Raw genomic sequence first — 19,543 nt, forward strand, 5'->3', positions numbered from 1 at the left:
TTTCTGCTCACATCAGATTATGTTTCATTGTGTTTGTTAAGATGACAGAGAATACATAAGAACGTTTCTGAAATCGGTAAACTTCTATTTCAAGGCAGACCAGATAAAAATCCGTCTTCATGGCATTCGTAAGAAACGAACTCTTGTGGAGACGGATATCTTTGCCTCAAATGGAATCATCCATCTGGTTGATAAGCTGATGGAAGCAGTTCCTCCTACTATAATAAGCGAGAAAGAGGTTTGTGAAGATAAAGGATTTGTGTTACATAAACATCATAAACTTACTTAATGTTGTTTTTGATTGTTATGAGGACCAATTATGTTTTTGTCTCTTATTTTTTTTAAAGCAAAACCTGTTGCAGATTCTCTCAGGGAATGGAAAATTATCTGTTTAAATCTCTGCTTGAGGTAGAGTTTTAAACTCTATTAATCCCTAAATGAATGTACTTTAAGACACTTGACCTGTGCTAGATATGACCTTTTTTATTATAAGCCAAATATTTGCTATGTTGTAAAAAAAATATATATATAATAATAATAATTCATAAAAATAGGTAATGATGTATTATATTAATATGAAGGAATTTGAATTTTTACCTGTATTTAAAATTTTGCACTTTGTTACATTATTTTAAAAAAAATTTTAAGGTTAACTAATTTAGAATTATTTAATTGGCCATTTTTTTCTGACCATATAAAACTTATCCCATTTTTTTATTAAATATGTTTTTATCTCACATTCTCTGTATATATGTTCGATCCAATCACTTAAGCAACACTGTACATTTTCTTTTAATTTCTCCCAATTTAGGGTAAGACAAAACTACTTGAACTGATGCGCAATCACATAGTGTCCACTTCTCAGGTTTGTGTGTAAATGTGTGCAAATATGTGTGTTCAAATCATTTCTAGGTCATTAATGAATTAAATGCTGTGTGTCTTATCTGTCTACAGTTGAGTGCCAGCTTCATTGTGTCGAATCCTCGTGCTGTGACCTCGACTGACCAGATCCTGACATTTAATGTAACAACTGCTGTAAGTAACAATCATTCATTCATTCAACTGAAACTGAAAAAAATACATATTCTTCAAATGTTAAAATAAATTGAAAATATGGCAATCAAAAGTATTGGAGCACCTAAGAAACATAGATTAAAAAATAAAAAATAAATAAATAAAAGATTTTATATATATATATATATATATATATATATGAAATCTTTTTTTCTTTTCTTTTTATTTTTTTAATGACTCTGTTTCACAATGAATATAGATAGATAGATAGATAGATAGATAGATAGATAGATAGATAGATAGATAGATAGATAGATAGATAGATAGATAGATAGATAGATAGATAGATAGATAGATAGATATTACACAGACATCACAAACTAACTGAAACTTAAAAAAAAGTAGATTTAAATTAAATTAATTTGAATTTAAGCATTTAGCTTTTATTTGATTTATTTAAAATTTGAATGTAGGATTGAAAGGTAACACTAAAAGTATACTTATTTATACACATGGTTAAATGTTAGTTAATTACACCTGCTGTTACTCTGCTAGGACACCTGTGTGAACTTGAGGGTAAATCCCTCCATACAGACACAAAAAATGATGCCACTGAAATAATACAATGAAAGTCATATATTTAAATTGTGATTTAAAGATCCTAATACTTTGTAACCACTGATTCCATCACATATAGGGGTAGATCCTGGTCAATGGGGAGTCTGTTCTAGAGCTGAATGTTGAAGTGTAGAATGGCCGTCTTCATTCAGTGGAGGGGCTTCTAATCCCTCCATCCATAGAGCCCATCATACCTCACAGGTGTGACATCAAAGAAACCAATGTTTTTAAGGTAAGCCCAATCTGTTATCTCCACTTCTATTGACCAGGCAATACACCTTTCTGTCTTGAAGGTATTTCTATTTGAAATAAAATGTAATGTTTAAAGAGGGGGATAATCATTTTCCCCTCCCATTGTAAATTAAACAGCACAAATACTACCAATACTGTATAAACAATAGCATATTCTTATTACTGTAATGCAAAAAGATATTAACTGTGTACTAAATGTGTTCACAAAATCAGAGGAAACATTTGTCTCACATTGAGCTAAATATTGGGTGTACGAAATCACCAAGATACAACTGAGAAAGATTGGAGTCATCCATAGAATGCAGTTGGAGTAATGACAATGTACATTTATATATATATACACCTATGGCCCAGCACCTCGGGTTTGTAGTTTGTAGTTTCGCATTATCAGCCACAAGAGGGAGCTGATGATATCCTATTATTTACAAGCCTCTATTCACATTTAACAACAAATATATCCTGCGTCCCACTGTGCATACGTCCACCCTGTCTGCCCTAAATAGTATTGAAAATGGGATGCAGGCATGGACTTTTGCTCGACTATGCAAACGTTAATGTATGTGTCGCTTAGACATTTAGTAAATGAGCCAGTTTGAATGGTCCGGGTATATTCTGGCAAACTGTTTACCAATCACGTTTCGCAATCGGCAAAACAAACTGTGGTACACGCCACTACCAACACGCGATGGGTAACTTGCAAAGCACCACCACCACGCTTGCCACAATTTTTCTAAATTATTGTTAACGTGTTCAGTGAAAATGATTCATTTAGCTTCGAATCTTTTGTCTGAATCAATGATTTGGAACACGTGACAGACTGGTCAAGTCATGTGATTTCAGCAAAACTTTGTTTATTGTTGTAAAAATGGGCGTGCCCATTTGTAAATTACATGGGTCTGGTTTCCGGTCTCGTCTGCGTCCAGCTATTTTTAGCTGTACAAAACTGTTTGTTTTGCAGCTTGATATTGAAAGTGTGTCTTATATTATTTTAATGTGTTATCTTAATTAGGAACACACTGGATTGTAGTGCAAACAGTTTTACCGTTTACTGCACGTTGTTATTCTCCTCGTTATTTACCTATGAGGCTCCCCGGGAAAAAAAAACAAACAAACAAAAGATTTCGGTTTCGCTCGGGTCGGGTCAGACGATCACGGGCACTGACCGGGTTCGGGTTTCAGTTTAAAGCCCGTGCAGACCTCTACTCTAAGCCTGCTGGAACTGTAGAAACTGAAGTGGAGTTTTCCATTTGCTGGCTGACAACATGACGCTTGTGACAACGTGTAGAGCGTGAATGTATCTTAAAGGTTGAACATGTCATGCATTTAGCTTAAAAGTCAATGAAAGCATCTGGGTTCCTACTTTTTCTGTGCAACGATTTTTTTTCTCAGGTGACCCTACACAGGACAAGTGGTTTGGAAACAGATCGAAGACTTAAAACAAGTTTGACATTTTCACATTTTTCTGTACTAGCCCAGACATGGCAGCTTGTTACAGCTTTTCATGTTAACAAAGCTCCACATGTCACATATGCATTGTCTAAAAACTTTTAAAAAGATTGGATTCAGAAAAAAAAATAGTTTTAATGGAATTTCTTTGACATAACATGCATAAAACAGTACATAGTACATGGTATTCACTGATATGGTTATAGTATAACAATATCAAGTTTTTGCAGGCAAAAATATAAATTTTCCCTCCCAATAAAATCATGTAAACGTCCAACTAGAAAAGGGTGAAAACATGCAGTGAACGGTCACATATGAATATATAGCCTAGAGTATAAAAGACAATAATCATTAAGAAATAACTGCCATTTTGATTTGTCGTCTTTGGTTTTTAGCTTGGTGCAAACACTTATAAATACTGTTTCAGTTACTTTATATACTGTAGATCCTAAACGAATAAATAGCATTTCACTGAATTAATATTCTATTGCATGTACTGTGTAATCATGTTGAGTTTCACTGTGAGCTGAGCTTATTGCTTTCATACTAAAATCACAGTAACTTTCACAGCTACAGACTTTGTCAAGTTCAAACATTCTTAGTTGTCATCTATGGTGCTGGTTTCAGGTGAACGGGACGATGCTTCCATGAAGAACTCCTCCTCTTTTAGCATGCTCTGGAGAACACATGAGGAACTGAGGTAAGAACAGGATACAGTACAGCTGGAATATTGTGTAGTTTTCTTACAGTCAGGTTGTTGATTCCTTCCGAGAATGCGCCAATCTGTTGCACGGTTCCTTCAGAGTCCTCCATCTGCACACCATCATTTAAACAATCTAACAATTACATCCAACTATGACCAGAAAACTTATTAAAAACTAGCAATTAAAACATGATTCACAATTTTAGCTCCATTGCATCCTAGTCAGTGGAATTGTCCATACCTGCTCCAGTTGATCCAAGCTGTCCTCGTAAACGCAAAGGCCTTTATTGAAACTACTGCTCTTAGGCATCTGCACATCCATGGGGCAAACATACTCTTCCATCTCCTCCTGTCGCTTCCGCCTCAATGTCCCGAAACTTCCAAATGACAGACGTCTTGGCTAAAAGGAGGAGAGAATAGGTAAAACTTTATCAGCATGGTGTTAAGTTGATAAACAGCTGTTTAATTATATTCCACATATAAGTGACATTCAGAGACCCACAGGCAACCTAACACACAGTTACTTGCCTTGACTTTGGCTGTAGCTGTCAGGACAGTGTAATCTGGGTTTTCGAGATGCTCCTGCTTCAGCCTTTGTGCCTCTGAGCCAATCAGAAGATGGAAGTTGGTTGCAAGGTGACGTCTCAACAGAGTTTTATTTGGTGGGATGTTAAGAAGCAGAGCCATTGTCTCAACATTGAAGCGAGGCTCTAAAACCTGAGAAACGCAGGTAAAAAATAAAAATAAGAAAAAACAACTTAAATAGAAACTGATGTCTTCTGCTCCATTGCACATACCATTAGGCCTCCGTGGACTCCACTTCCTCTCAGGTTGGGTGCATACTCTGCTAGATCCACTGAACGAAGCCACTCCATCACTCTGTGATTGGTCCATTGACAGATTTCTGCTGGCGTGGGATTATTCTAATCAAAGGGGAAAAAATACAGCAAAAATCAAAGTCATATTAAAAGTGACTGGTGCTTAGTGTGGTGGTATAACAGCAGGGCATGCTACCTCCGCTGGTCGGCGACGGAGGCAGCTGGGGTCATAGCAGTTGATGCGTAGCACCTGAATGGCTCTCTTAATACTGAGATGGTGAAGCACACTGCCCACTTTCAGTCCCAACAGGTCATCCTAACCAATGATATCCCAAAAAAAAGTCAACCTTAGTATTGCGTTTCCGCAAAAACTGGTACCAACATTTTTTTTTATTTTTCTTGAACACCGTATCAGTATATTAGAATGATTTCTAAAGACTATATTAATAGCTGCAAAAATTGTAGTTTGTGTGTATTATAATTTATATGTTATAAAAGAAAAGGTATTGTAATATTTAAATTGTAATTGACACCTACCACAGTCATATAGTGAAGCATGCGCCCATCCACTCTGCCCTCATCAAACTGAGATTTATACTGAGGTAGGCCGATGTCATCCAGCCATCCTTTGAGATAATTACAATAATAATATCGGTACTCTGACTTTGTAATAAAATATTAATGGTGCAAATAACATTTGTAATCAACCGTATTCAGACGTCTGGCTTAAAGCGATAGTTCACCCTAAAAATGAAAATGTGTCATTCCAAACCCGCAAGACCTTCGTTCATCTTTGGAACACTGAAATCTGAGAGTTTACTGACCCTGCACAGACAGTAAAACAAATGACATGTTTAAGGCCCAGAAATGTATTAAGGACATTGTTAAAATAGTCAATGTGACTTCAGTGTTTCAACAGTCATATTATGAAGATACAAGAATACCTTTTGTGCCTAAAGAAAAAAAATACATCAATAATTTCTTCTCTTCCGTGTGAGTATTCGCCACATGTTCAGGAGAGTACCATGACTCTCAGTTGAACCACTCATGTCACATGGTCTATTTGAACAACATCTTTACTACCTTTTTTGGCACTTGAACCTTGCTGTCTATACAGGGTCAGAAAGCTCTCGGATTTTATCAAAAATATCTAAATCCGTGTTCCGAAGATGAACGAAGGACTTACAGGTTTAGAACAAAATGAGGGGGAGTAATTAATGAAAGAATTGGAATTCGTTTCATTTAGTTATAAAACCCTGATTGTTACTTACGAGTAACCCAGTTGTAGTCCAGTTTACCCATGGCATCTTCCTCCTTGGAGCCCAGCGACTGAAGAGCCAGCTGCAGTTTCTTTCTGTGTAGAGGATGCCGGATGCCCATGTCCTGAAGCACAGACAGAAATGTCATACACCACACAGACTAACCTAACCTTACAGCTTAAGAAATAAAAGTATGTGCATGCATATTTGAAAATGTGACCTTTTCCAAATCATGCTGAGACGCCTTTAATAATGTCTGTCCAGAGCTGATCCACTGCTGAGCTTGATTTACATATAAGTCCAGTCCCTGGTTCTGCAGCCAAACGCACACCTGCTCTTTACTCCAGCGTGAAAATGGGTTGTCCAGCTCGCTGACAGTGACATTTACAACATTACATGTTGAAGTGCATGAAAAAATCAATTAAACAAAAGAACTCTTAAAAAAAAAACTGTATGTACTTGTTATTGCTTCGCTGAGGATCACGTGACCAGCCCAGTCTGGGTCCCGCTGTGGCTCGAACTCCCCCTCTCCGAAACGCCGACTCGGGAGGATCGTCCAGGTCATCGGAAGTGGACTGACTTCTCTTCATTCTGGAACAGGGATTATAATAGTTAATATCTGCATTTTAATAGACACTGGAGTTTAGTAGTAATATATTAAAACACATTAAAAAGACCTTCCAAATAACTTCATGATCCCCTTTGATTTTTTCTTTCCTTCGGGCGAGTGTGTCTCTAATGCTTTCGGCTTCTGAATTTGCAACCCGGCCAAATCCAAGTGCTCAGTCCCCTTACGCTCTCCTTCAACTGCAAAGCCAATATGTAATCAATAATTCAGGATAAATCTTCCAAGAAATATGCATACTTCATGTTCATTAAGGTCAAACTTTTGCAGTTTTTAAAATACAAAATGTTTTACAGAAAGTGTTTGGCCTCACTCACTCAGATTGGGAGCGGTGCTTGTCATCTTGTTGCCTCTGATCTTAAAAAAACCACGTCCGAAAGAGGAACGTGTTTTTTTAGAGCCAAAATTCTCAGTCGGGGAGATGGATGGAGAGCCTCCATTTTTACTGGCTTCATCCTAAAATATTATAAGCAAATTGCAGTTCTTGGTTAAGATATTTCAGTTTTTGTTTTGCCAAATGATTGGGTCTTAACAGTTCTAATTAAAAACAAATTAGATGCTTCTTTATTAGCATCATTTATAATTATATGTTTCCAGTGCAGCTATGACATCGTTTTATTATAAATAGAGCTTTTTGTCAGGCTCATGTTGATCTAATTTTACAATGACTAGTAAAGGGTGGTGTGAAATGCTGTAGGGGGAGCCACTGTGCTTACATGAAAACAGTGACATTACTGTGTTCAAGCTGTGTTTTTAACCAACATGGGGTGACCGAACCCTACATTTGTGAATCTTGAACCTTTTTACAGGACCTAATTAACATATCTAATTCATAATTTCTTATATAGATTAAGTTGGTACCTCATTATTGTTTGTCAAACGAGACCTTTCAGGCTGATGTACTTCAGAGACACTGAAAAAGCATAAGGAAGAAATCATAACGATCACAATTTTAATAATGTAATAATAAATTGTAATAAAATTTAGCAAAAAAGCACTAATCCCTGATAATGGAAGAAATTATGAATTTTATCAGTTTTAAATTAAATGTGTTAATTTTACAATTCTTGTGTTTACCTTAAATTCGTAAAACAATATTACATTTTAAAGCCCATTTTGTACTCTGTTCATGGAAAGTGCCTGAAAATCAGTCAGTTTGATCTATTTTTTCAATCTCGACTTTGCTCCCCAACCATTAAAAATACTTGAACGTCAATATATCTTTTGTATGAACAGTTGAAATAAATGTCTACAGTAAGTAAACAGACCTGTCGGTGGTCTCAGCTGCAGGTTTGTGTGTGGTCACTTCAGGGAGCAGCTCTGAACATGGAATGAGCTGAGGCTGTGTGAGAAACAACAACAACACTGATGGACACGAGTATGCAAGAGATCAGCAGTGAGAAAACTATTTTCCCTCAGGAGTCAGATTTCAAAGGACAAGAGCAGGCAGTCTGAAATGACCTGAAAATCACAGGATGCTACTCCCAAACAAAAACAACAGAGATGTTCCCCGTCAACAAAAAGGTTATGGTTAAATTGTTATTCTCTGTCAGACCATCACAATGAAAATACTGCAAGGAGGGGGTCTAAAAGGAAGTCTGAGGAACATCCTGTGTACATAAACCATGTGTGTGTGTGTGTGAGTAAGACCCTTCATACTTCATCGGTTTCCTCTGTGCCTCCTGTGGAGACCATCTCGGTGTCACACAGCCCTTCTCTTATGTCTTCATCCCTGGTTTTGTCTGGGAAAACAGCACAAGTCATAAGACAGGATAAATCAGCCAAGATATTAGACTGGGATGCAGACAAAAGCTTTTTGGGAAATATTCTTGCGATCAAAATAATCTTTTTCCTAATGTCATAAAGACACCAGCAAAAACAGACCAAGTGGTACTTATTAAGCAATGCATGTCGTTCATAATATTAATGAAATCAAGTTACTTGTAAATGTAGTGAACTGCTAAAGATCAGTGGTTTTATATTATAGCAGAACGTATAGAAATAGAAAGGCTCACATACTATTCTGAGATTTTTCAACAGGTTTCAATTTTGTGTCTTGGAGATATTGTTTTTAATTGTTTATAGCATGCCATTGCAATACGAGCAATCTTTTTTTTTTTCTCAAAAGGAAATAATAAACTGAAGACAAAAATGTGCCAAGGACATCTCACCTTTTGATGCCTGCACGGACGACACCATATCCTGCACTCGCTTGAAACGGATCAGAGACTGCTGCAGCTCTTTTATCTTCAAATCCTAAAAAGATTCAGATTAAAACTATGTAAAACTGATAATCTTATGAAATACAGATTAATAATTAAACTAAAAAAAATTTTTAAATACTTTTTGATACAAATATTCTTATTCTTATTATTTAATTAACTAAATGTATACACAAACACAGTAATATTGTAAAATATGTAAAATAGTACATTTACACCAAAATAACATCTTTTATTTGAAATCAAATTTGTGGAAGCTTTTGGTCAATTTAATGCACACTTGCTGAATATAGGTATATAAAAAATCCTTTTGACTGGTTCCGTCTACATAATATCTATTCTACATGTATAGATATAGGCAAAAACTGTTTAATTAGAAAGATTACGGAGATGGTTTAATTAGAAACCAAAGTATGTGAAAATGTGTGTGCTGGTAGGTGGTTGATGTGATCGTCACAACAAAATAGCAGGACATCATATTGTTTACCTTCTCTTCATTAGCTGCCTTCAAAGACTCAACAGCACTCCTCATTCTCTGCACCTCCATGTCTGAACACACAAAACAACTCCAGAAATAATATCTCATGGCACACAACAGCTAAACATTTCAGAACAAGACTGGGGCTTTTGATACATTTTTATGTCTCTGGAATCATTAAAATAAACACCCCAGAAAATGCATACTATTCATTTTGGAAGTATATATGATTTGCAGTCAAGAATAAATATTGTGAGACAATTCAAGCACATCTAGCAAATCTGAGTTATAAGAGAAGGGGAGTCTGCTGCCAAAACCAGGTCACCATCAATCAAAAAGCATGTCTAGACGTGTAATACAAACCTTCATATTCCTCATACATTCCAACAGTTTTTCTTGAGCTTACAGTGTGCTGGGATAGTTTCTCCTTTATAACACATAAATGTTTTTGTTCTTGTGTCATACATTTAAGAGAGGATAATGCTGCATAATGTGTCTGTGCGAGACTCCCTTTAGATAAGAGTCCAAAAGTCTACAACTAGTTACGTTTTCCACTCATCCACCATATTTATGCCAATCAGCATAAATAATGATGGTAAATACAAAAACACAAACACATACATATATATAAAACATTGATAATTGATTTTTTTACAGATCACAAAGTAGAGTAAACTAGATCAAATCTAACATTTAAGCACAATGCATCTATTTCACCTTCAGTCAATTACTTCCTGTACATTATTACATTATTTTAAATTAAAATAATTAAATCCCCTCTAGTTACATTTCAAATTGACTTTGGCATGTTGTTGCTAAAGCCGAATGTTCATATTTTACCTTTCTCTCCGTTTTGTGACTGTTCTGTGTTTGGGGCTTCTGACATGGCCTGGTCCTGAAATCTTCTAAGTGCCTGTCCTCTCTCCTCCAACTGCTTTTGTAGTGATATCAACTCCTCCTGACCAATAAAAACCACAATTAATGCTCCCAGGACATTCCAGAACAAAAAATAAGCTCACCATGTGTCGACCCCAAATTTGCTTAGCTCAAATTTACTTATCTGCAAATTCAGCATTATCAAAAAAACAATGGGACATTTCAAGGTATGCAAGAAACCAAACTGAGTGGCAGAAATGCAAAACAAATAAAAATAAAATTAGGAGTAAGGGACATGATTTTTCATGAATCTGTTCAGCTATTTGAATTTGTTCTGCTTTGAGCATGGGGATAAGTTCATTAGCTTGGCACATTCCAGTGGCTAGTCGTGAAGGTTAGGGTGAACTTTACAAGGATTTCTCAGTGATTCATATACAAGTGCTTGCTGTAACACTTCACTGCTGTTAATCTTATGTTGTGTAATTATGACCTGACCATGAGGCACTCGTACTTTGGTAGAGTTAAGACTTCTCTCATACTCTTGTCTCTCGTCCTCCATAGAAGTCAACTGAAGGCGCATGTCTTTTACATCCTGATAAAAATCCTAAGGAGAAAGACCATGATATCTATAAGTCAAAGAGTCAATAAGAATTTTGTGACTTGTAATGCTAAATGCTTTGAGTTTTGTTGGATGAGTAGGCCAAAAAATACCTCTAAGACACTTACAAAGTGGAAAAAACACAGAAACTGAGAACTTAACATTATACTAAAATGAAATCTATATTTTCATCTAACACAGAGGAAACCTAGCCCATTCTTTTGGTCCACTGTGGATTTCTGGTTTCTGAAACTGAAACTCCCTTTCGGACTCATACAAGTGAGAGAAAGCTGAATGGGTCCAGTATAGTCTGGACTCAAACGGGGCAAAACAAGCTTTATAACAGGAAATGGCTCTGGCACTCTGTGTTTTGCTCTCACCCTCTGCTGGATAAAGCTGTGGGCTTAAGCAGCAATGAATGTCACTATGGAAACCACAGGGTGGTCAAACCATAATAGCCAGGTTTAATTTCATTAAATTGTCAGTACAGTTAACTCTGTTCTGCATTTAGAGCACTTTTAAGGTTCTGATTAATGACTGGAGACTTCAATTTATTAGGTTTGTGGGACTCTGTGCACTATGAAATTTCACAGTGTAGATAGTGCAAACCTGTGCTCCTTACCTCACTTTCTCTGCAATCCCCCTCTGTAGCAGCTAGCTTTAGTTTGAGACTTGATACCTCGGTCAGCAGTTCCAGTTTCTCCATCTCTAAAGCACTTCTGCTAAGCAGTTCCTACACACAATTTACATATTCGTTTTCATTTTTTGGAAATCTATTCCTTTAATACTGACCACTCTTACAACAATGTGTCTTAAATGCTGTGCACTTCTGTTATTGCACATAAGCCTTTAAAAGAGATCACACACCTGCTGTAGTAACTCTTCTGTAGCATTCAGTTTCATTTGGTGTTCCTCAAGGCTCGAGTCTAGGTCCCTTATTTTTTCTCCTTGAACTTCCACCTGGTCTGTCAGAACACTTACCTGGGGGATCAGAGTGGATACTTACTGATTGTGTGTGATGTGTGACATTTAAAAACTACAATTGCTGCATTCAAACTGACAGCGAATAGGAAAACAGAGGCACACAACTTCAAATCTGACAAAAAAAAAATCCCACAATGTCTCTCGACTTGATTTTGACAACTCACCTGGAGCACTAGACATTCTTTGTCACTTTCCAAGCGAGAGAGTCGCTCCTGGTAGACCAAATCCCCTGCTGCAGATCCATGGCCATTGGTCTAAAAACATAAATCAACAAAGTATTACATGTAGTTGTATTCTACATGAAACATACATGAAAACGCATTTCCAAATAGACACACCAGATTTACTGGTTGTGTGGTGTGGCAACAAAATGCAGTGAAATGACCATATTCAGTCAAATGCCAGTGGGACCTGAAAAAAAAAATCACATGCTGCCATCAGTGAGTCATGTGAGGTTCGTGCAGATAATACTCTGCTATATGAGATGCATGTGAACGTTTTTCTGCCCAGGAGTGGAAATTTCACAAAGCAAGCATGCTTCAGGTTAAATATGGAAAAAGGGGATGGGGAGTTGAAATGTTTCTAATCCAGAAGAATCATGACTGGAGTTAAGGATGGAAAAAGCAAAGGGAGAAAATCTTATGTCAGACTTACAGATAAATACATTAAAGGAAAACTATCAATAGTATTTTCCTCAAGAATAATTTTTGCATCAAACAGCTTAAAAATCTTCAGCCAAAAATGATATTATTTTAAAATAAACTTTATTGAAAGCTTCCAATTTAAGCCCACCAATTGTTTTCTGCTGAAAACCCACCAGTCGGCTTTGTAGCCATTCCATCAGACCCTCAGCTGTGGTTTCCGACACCTGGCTACGCAGACTCTCCTTTTCCTCAGGATTCATCAAGTCCAACGCACCCCTCAGGTCCTCCAAGAGATGCAACACCCGAAGGCTGCCCAGGAATGGTGAAGTTGGTGACTGACAATCAAAGAGGCCATTGGTGTAATTCATAGCCTTAGAACCTGAGGCAAGTGCAGGAATGAGGATCAGTGAAAGAATTTTGGGATGAGTCAAAATTACTGGGATCCATGTAGAATTAATTAAGACTGTTATATAGTGCACAACCTGAATAGACTAATTCTATTTTTATATTTGTGTTATTTTTTTTTTTTAACTGTGTGACTGTGTGGTTGTATAACCCTAAAAATGAACAGAAAATGAGAGTGAGTAAATGACTGAAATTATTTCATTTTAAATTGAATTCTTGTGTAAATTCACTTTAAATATGCATGTTTTGCTGTAGCTACTTTCAGCACTTTCCAAAACAAAACATGACTGGATGACTGTGACCACAGTGCTCGGGTGGCTTATTATCAGATGATGTAAACAGTGGGCCGTCCACTTCCATAATTACAGAGTGAATGGAAAAGCATAGCCTTCAAGAGATTCACTCTTGCTTCAAGCGAAGACATTCACTTTTTCTCTGATGCAGCCCTGATGTTTCCAGAGATGGACAATATTGTGGTCGCATACTGAATAAGCATTAGATTTCATCAGTGCTGAAATAGTGGAAAAGCCTTGTAATGTCGCTCACTGCGCATACTCTCGGTTCTCACAAATCTGCAGAAACACTCACAGTGCAGATTTATTCTCCTTGCAAGTTTACATATGTGCATTGACCCTAAAATTTCTTTCAAATAATTTGTCTTTTATTTTTAATAAATGACTACACTGTTGATGACTGTGTAAAGCTGCAAATAAAAGAAAAGAGAAAGAATCTTTTTTTGTACATAGTATTTTTCATTATTTAGTTGTACCTGCGATGATGCCATCCATCTGCTCCAGAGCAGCTGCCAACATTTCACTCGCATCACACATCATGATCAGCTTTCTTGAAACCTGCAAATGTAACATTTAAAGGTAAGCAAGGACATTACGCTAAAAAAGAAAAAAAAAATCCTGCTTTCCATTTGTCTGATGTTCTCTCTCCTGTCTGGCACTAGTATGAGGCGTTTCTGTCAAATCATGCAGAATGGGAGGACTCATGTGTGGGATAATGGCATGATTCTCCCAGGATTTTTCTCCACTTTGCGTTGGAATGCTTGGAATTCCAGACTTTCAAAACAAAGTCCCACAGGAGTCATGTCCAGTCTGTTACTGCCACTGGCCTACAGCTTGACAGAAGCTTCCCTTCTCCACCCACCAGGTTGGATCCCTGAATGAATCTTTTAATTACCATTTCAAAATTAATTTACATTAGCAAGGCAAATTAGATCTAATAGACAGCTACGCCTCACTTATGAACACGTCCAAACATGCATGAGCAGCTGCTCAAATTTGTTTACAAAAAAAATCATATCACAATCTTTAAGGTATCGAAGACAGTGTTGTAAATCAACTAAAAATAAACTATTAAACTAATTTCCCAGAATTCAAATAAAGCTGAAATAAATTAACATTTAGCAACTAAACTAAAATAAGATTAAACAGAGATAAATGTTATTAGAAATTAGAATTAGAAATAATTTCATACAAAATATAAAAGAAATATTACATTTCTTTAGATTCTACAAATATTAAGAAATAATACTAAAATAACACTGAAGTAGGAGGAAGGGCAAACAAAATGTTTTGATTTAAAATGTATTATTATATTGCATTTACTTAACCATAATGTTTCAAATTCTAATAAATGTTCACAATCACATTATGAATAATTTAACTTGTAAGCAGAGGAATGTGAAAACAGTATACATTGGTCTCAAGATATGTTATTAGTTAGTCCTACCATTTAAATAGTTTCATTACATTAATGCAAACTAAAAATATCAATATAGAAAAAAAAACAAGAAAAATACAAACAAACTATACTACAACCCGAATTCCGGAAAAGTTTGGACGTTTTTTAAATTTTAATAAAATGAAAACTAAAGGAATTTCAAATCACATGAGCCAATATTTTATTCACAATAGAACATAGATAACGTAGCAAATGTTTAAACTGAGAAATTTTACACTTTTATCCACTTAATTAGCTCATTTAAAATTTAATGCCTGCTAAAGGTCTCAAAAAAGTTGGCACGGGGGCAACAAATGGCTAAAAAAGCAAGCATTTTTGAAAAGATTCAGCTGGGAGAATATCTAGTTAATTGATATCAGGTCTGTAACATGATTAGCTGTAAAAGCTTTGTCTTAGAGAATCAGAGTCTCTCAGAAGTAAAGATGGGCAGAGGCTCTCCAATCTGTGAAAGACTGCGTAAAAAAATTGTGGAAAACTTTAAAAACAATGTTCCTCAACGTCAAATTGCAAAGGCTTTGCAAATCTCATCATCTACAGTGCATAACATCATCAAAAGATTCAGAGAAACTGGAGAAATCTCTGTGCGTAAGGGACAAGGCCGGAGACCTTTATTGGATGCCCGTGGTCTTCGGGCTCTCAGACGACACTGCATCACTCATCGGCATGATTGTGTCAATGACATTACTAAATGGGCCCAGGAATACTTTCAGAAACCACTGTCGGTAAACACAATCCGCCGTGCCATCAGCAGATGCCAACTAAAGCTCTATCATGCAAAAAGGAAGCCATATGTGAACATGGTCCAGAAGCGCCGTCGTGTCCTGTGGGCCAAGGCTCATTTAAAATGGACTATTTCAAAGTGGAATAGTGTTTTATGGTCAGACGAGTCCAAATTTGACATTCTTGTTGGAAATCACAGACGTCGTGTTCTCCGGGCTAAAGAGGAGGGAGACCTTCCAGCATGTTATCAGCATTCAGTTCAAAAGCCAGCATCTCTGATGGTATGGGGGTGCATAAGTGCATACGGTATGGGCAGCTTGCATGTCGTAGAAGAGTCCGGGTGCTAACCTGGCCTGCCTGCAGTCCTGATCTTTCACCTATAGAGAACATTTGGCTCATCATTAAATGAAAAATACGTCAAAGACGACCACGAACTCTTCAGCAGCTGGAAATCTATATAAGGCAAGAATGGGACCAAATTCCAACAGCAAAACTCCAGCAACTCATAGCCTCAATGCCCAGACGTCTTCAAACTGTTTTGAAAAGAAAAGGAGATGCTACACCATGGTAAACATGCCCCGTCCCAACTATTTTGAGACCTGTAGCAGAAATCAAAATTGAAATGAGCTCATTTTGTGCATAAAATTGTAAACTTTCTCAGTTTAAACATTTGCTATGTTATCTATGTTCTATTGTGAATAAAATATTGGCTCATGTGATTTGAAAGTCTTTTAGTTTTCATTTCATTAAAATTAAAAAAAACGTCCCAACTTTTCCGGAATTCGGGTTGTAAAGTAAACCATACTGACCCATCACTATATAGGACTACACTGCTGGTCACAATTACAAGCCAAAACAGTGGGGTACCCTTCTTCATTTATTTACAGACTGCAAGAGAGCTGGAACTCTCAACAACTAACACAGAGGTCTTTGTTTGTCCATTTACCACCGACCCCGAGAGAAAGAGCACAGAAACAAGCTACATTCTCATTCAAACATGAACCTATTCAATTATGACCTTATCTGATCAACGAGGGCCGCAGAAAGGGCAAGCCAGCCCATGTCACTTCACAGTTTTTATGTAGCAAGAGGAGCAGACCTAGGTTTTGTTTATGGAAATTAGATTTTATAGGGTCAAAGAGTCCTTTGTATACAACGCTTGTTCCAAGCAAATAAAAGCTGTTTTAGAGCCCAATGACCTAATCAAGCTGCTGACTACAAAACATCAACCAAATACTCACCGAAACTTTAATGATGAATGAAAGTGCTAAAATGAGTTAGAATCTACTGGATTTGACATTCAGATCCATTACCACCTGTAGAAACACTGGCCAAAGTGGAGGTTCGCCAAGCTTGAAATCCACAGCTTTTCCACTTACTTTTGGCAAAAAGAAAACATTCTCCACATCCCTGGAGGGAAAAGGAGCTGTATTTAGTCAGCTGCCTGCATCACTTCCTATGGGGAAGCCCTGGATATCTGGCAGTTTCTCCAAATAGTGCAAGTAGAAAGTCTGAAAGTGAATATTTGCTTACTTCAGAAAAGCTAATCTGGGATGTTATTTGACCAGTTTAAGAGTATGAAATCAGATATCAATTATATGACTCTCAGATGCTTCATACCATATTCGAACAGTTTAATATTATGAAATCAGAAACAAATTATATGACTTTCAGATCCTTCATTCCATATATGATTGTATTATTGCATGTGTGTGGGTTTACACACACTTCAAGCCTGCATGGGAGCAATTGCGAGCCCCTCGTGATAGTGTCGAGTGATCTTTGGCTCCAAGTACACTTTTGAACAATACTTTCCAGTAGTAAACGCAACAGATTTTAATCAGTCGCAAATGGACTGAGGAATTACATTTCCAAACGGAAAGAGGCGAAAAAGCAGTCGGGTTGACTTAATTGGCTGTGTATTTTGTCTCAGCCAGAGGCCCTGTGTGTACCATGCACCAATCGCTCCATGACCCAAATGACCAGTTTCATCAAGAACCTCCCCCTTCTCCCAGATTCCTGAAAAACTCCTCCAGATGTGTGCTCCCTCTCACATACATTCACAATCAGCACTTCCTCCAAACATAGATATCGTACAGCCCGCCCTCAGGCCAAAGCACTGTCAAGCCCCTTGTGCAAATTAATTCAGTTGTTTTACTATTAAATATACAATTAATCAGTAGATTGCAGATTGCCTTAAAGGGTTGTTAACCAAAGCACTGTAGGAGGGATGGAAGTGACTAGCTGGCTTGGTGCCCAGACAGGCCTACCAGTACAAAGGTAGAAGTCTTTTTGGTTTATTTAGAGACTCTGACGTTGGCCAGATGTGGAGATATGGGATGGAGTGGGGGTAGTCTGAAAGAAAAACAACCCACTGCCCGTGCCGTTATCCAGGCTGAGCCTCGTCCCAAATACAGCCAATCCCTCAGACGGATTGTGCTACTGAGCTATACGCTATACAAACACACAGATGTGACACATATGTGGCCTTCATCATTAAAACAAGCTCCTAGTCGCAAAGTCCTATCCACTACTAATCATTGAGCTGGATACAGGAGTGTGCAAGTTAAGAATTCAACACTGAAATCTTTGCATAGCTTTGAGTTCCTGAATGAAAATAAAAGCATATTTTGTATCACCTGGTTTGATAAAGTGCTTTTGAGCAGCATTCTTCTTAAAGAGGAGTGAGCTGTCAGTCGATAAAGACCAGAGACACATCACTCCAGATGTGTCAGTGTCACCCCATACATCAGTGTTTCCCAACCATTTATGTCTAACGTACACCCACAGACCCATCAGTAAAGCCCTTAGATGACACAATCCAAAAATGTGTGCTTATTAACTTTGGGATTATTTAGCATTATCACAATTAAACTGGGACGAAAAACCCATCCACCAAAATGTACAAAACTTTAAACATACTAAAAAAGTGCAGAAATGAAACATGTTGTATGATTAAAAACATCCTATGATTGCTAGAGTTCTCCTTTTATCCCAATCACATCAAAGTTACATAAACATCATTAAAATTTCAAAAACAAATGGCTGCATTGATAATGCTTTGATTCTGTAATTTGTAGCTCGTCTGGGGTTTGCTGAAATGAATACAAGGAAACATGTGGAGGACAAGATAGGAAACATCTGACACACACTTCAAGCCTGCATGGGAGCAATTTAGGGTCTTATATTGAAGAATTAAAAAAAAAACAAGCTCTGATGTCATAGCTGACCTTTTCCCACTGTGAAAGGCCACAGTTCCACCCTGGAAGTTACAGTAAACGCATGATATGCTTACACGCTCCAGGTTTATAGGCTTTACAGCACCAGGTTAAGACAGACCTTTTACTTTATTGTGTGAAAAAAAAATGACCAACTTCATGAGAAACTTCAGATTTATTCATTCACAAAACAAAAAGTCACACCCACAAGCAAATTCAGCTTCACAAATCCACAAGAAAATAAATGTGATATTGTCCAACAAAAATACACATTAACAAGGTAAAAAAAGGAAAATAGTTACTGTAGCTCATGTCCTAAAAGAGCATAGATCTCTAGTTAATCTGAACGTAAGTAGGGATGTTGTACAAATAGGCTACATTCCTAAAATGTTACATTCATTTAAAATCTTTGAAGTGTAAAAGTGTAGTTATGAAAAAGGGCAAAGAATGAGTAGGCTAAACACAAAACAAAAAATAAATTAAATATAAAACGCATAGAAACGTAATTCTACGCATCTTAAAACGCGTAAACGACTCTCAGGTGCGACACAGATGAAGCACATTATTATTGTTTAGTCAGTTTTATGAAATATCGTAAATGGCTTACCTTCTAATGTAATGAGAGTCCTATCGTTATTCGAAATGATAAACTTCCTTCAGCAGACGCGTGTGTCCAAAATCAACAGATATTCCCGAGCGTCTCTCATATTAATGTTTCTAATTAAGTTGAACGCGTCTCCTCTGAGACTTTCGGACTTCAAGTTGAGAACTGTGAGCCCAAGTGCGCATGCGCGGGCTAGACCAGTCACAACCACAAAACCATCCAACATCATCAATTACCTCCACAGAAGACTATAAGTAAAAACTTTGATTTTTTTTTACATGCGTGAGCATTCAGTTTTCTGTTAAAG

At 37.0% G+C, this 19,543-nt stretch overlaps 1 protein-coding gene and 1 long non-coding RNA gene across 2 annotated transcripts; one reads left to right on the top strand and one right to left on the bottom strand.

The window, feature by feature from the left end:
- The first annotated feature begins 716 nt into the window (after positions 1-716).
- LOC132106258 (uncharacterized) lies at positions 717-1,860 on the top strand. The gene is made up of 3 exons (XR_009424089.1): positions 717-865; positions 955-1,035; positions 1,712-1,860. It is a non-coding gene; the product is annotated as an uncharacterized LOC132106258 (long non-coding RNA).
- Positions 1,861-3,445: 1,585 nt separating this feature from the next.
- LOC132105640 (liprin-beta-1-like) lies at positions 3,446-19,416 on the bottom strand. The gene is made up of 25 exons (XM_059510924.1): positions 19,240-19,416; positions 13,712-13,793; positions 12,711-12,916; positions 12,058-12,147; positions 11,777-11,890; positions 11,532-11,642; positions 10,823-10,915; positions 10,276-10,393; positions 9,445-9,506; positions 8,907-8,991; positions 8,395-8,477; positions 8,004-8,077; positions 7,597-7,648; positions 7,053-7,191; positions 6,788-6,917; positions 6,570-6,701; positions 6,331-6,481; positions 6,123-6,234; positions 5,389-5,477; positions 5,048-5,167; positions 4,831-4,956; positions 4,562-4,750; positions 4,275-4,433; positions 4,078-4,143; positions 3,446-4,006 (listed from the first exon to the last, which is right to left on the bottom strand). The coding sequence occupies exons 2-25, from the start codon at positions 13,773-13,775 to the stop codon at positions 3,929-3,931; spliced, it is 2,643 nt and encodes an 880-aa protein (XP_059366907.1). The 5' UTR covers positions 13,776-13,793; positions 19,240-19,416; the 3' UTR covers positions 3,446-3,928.
- Between the last annotated feature and the right edge of the window lie 127 nt (positions 19,417-19,543).

This window comes from Carassius carassius, chromosome 26 (genome assembly GCF_963082965.1).
Source record: "Carassius carassius chromosome 26, fCarCar2.1, whole genome shotgun sequence".
NCBI lineage: Eukaryota > Metazoa > Chordata > Actinopteri > Cypriniformes > Cyprinidae > Carassius > Carassius carassius.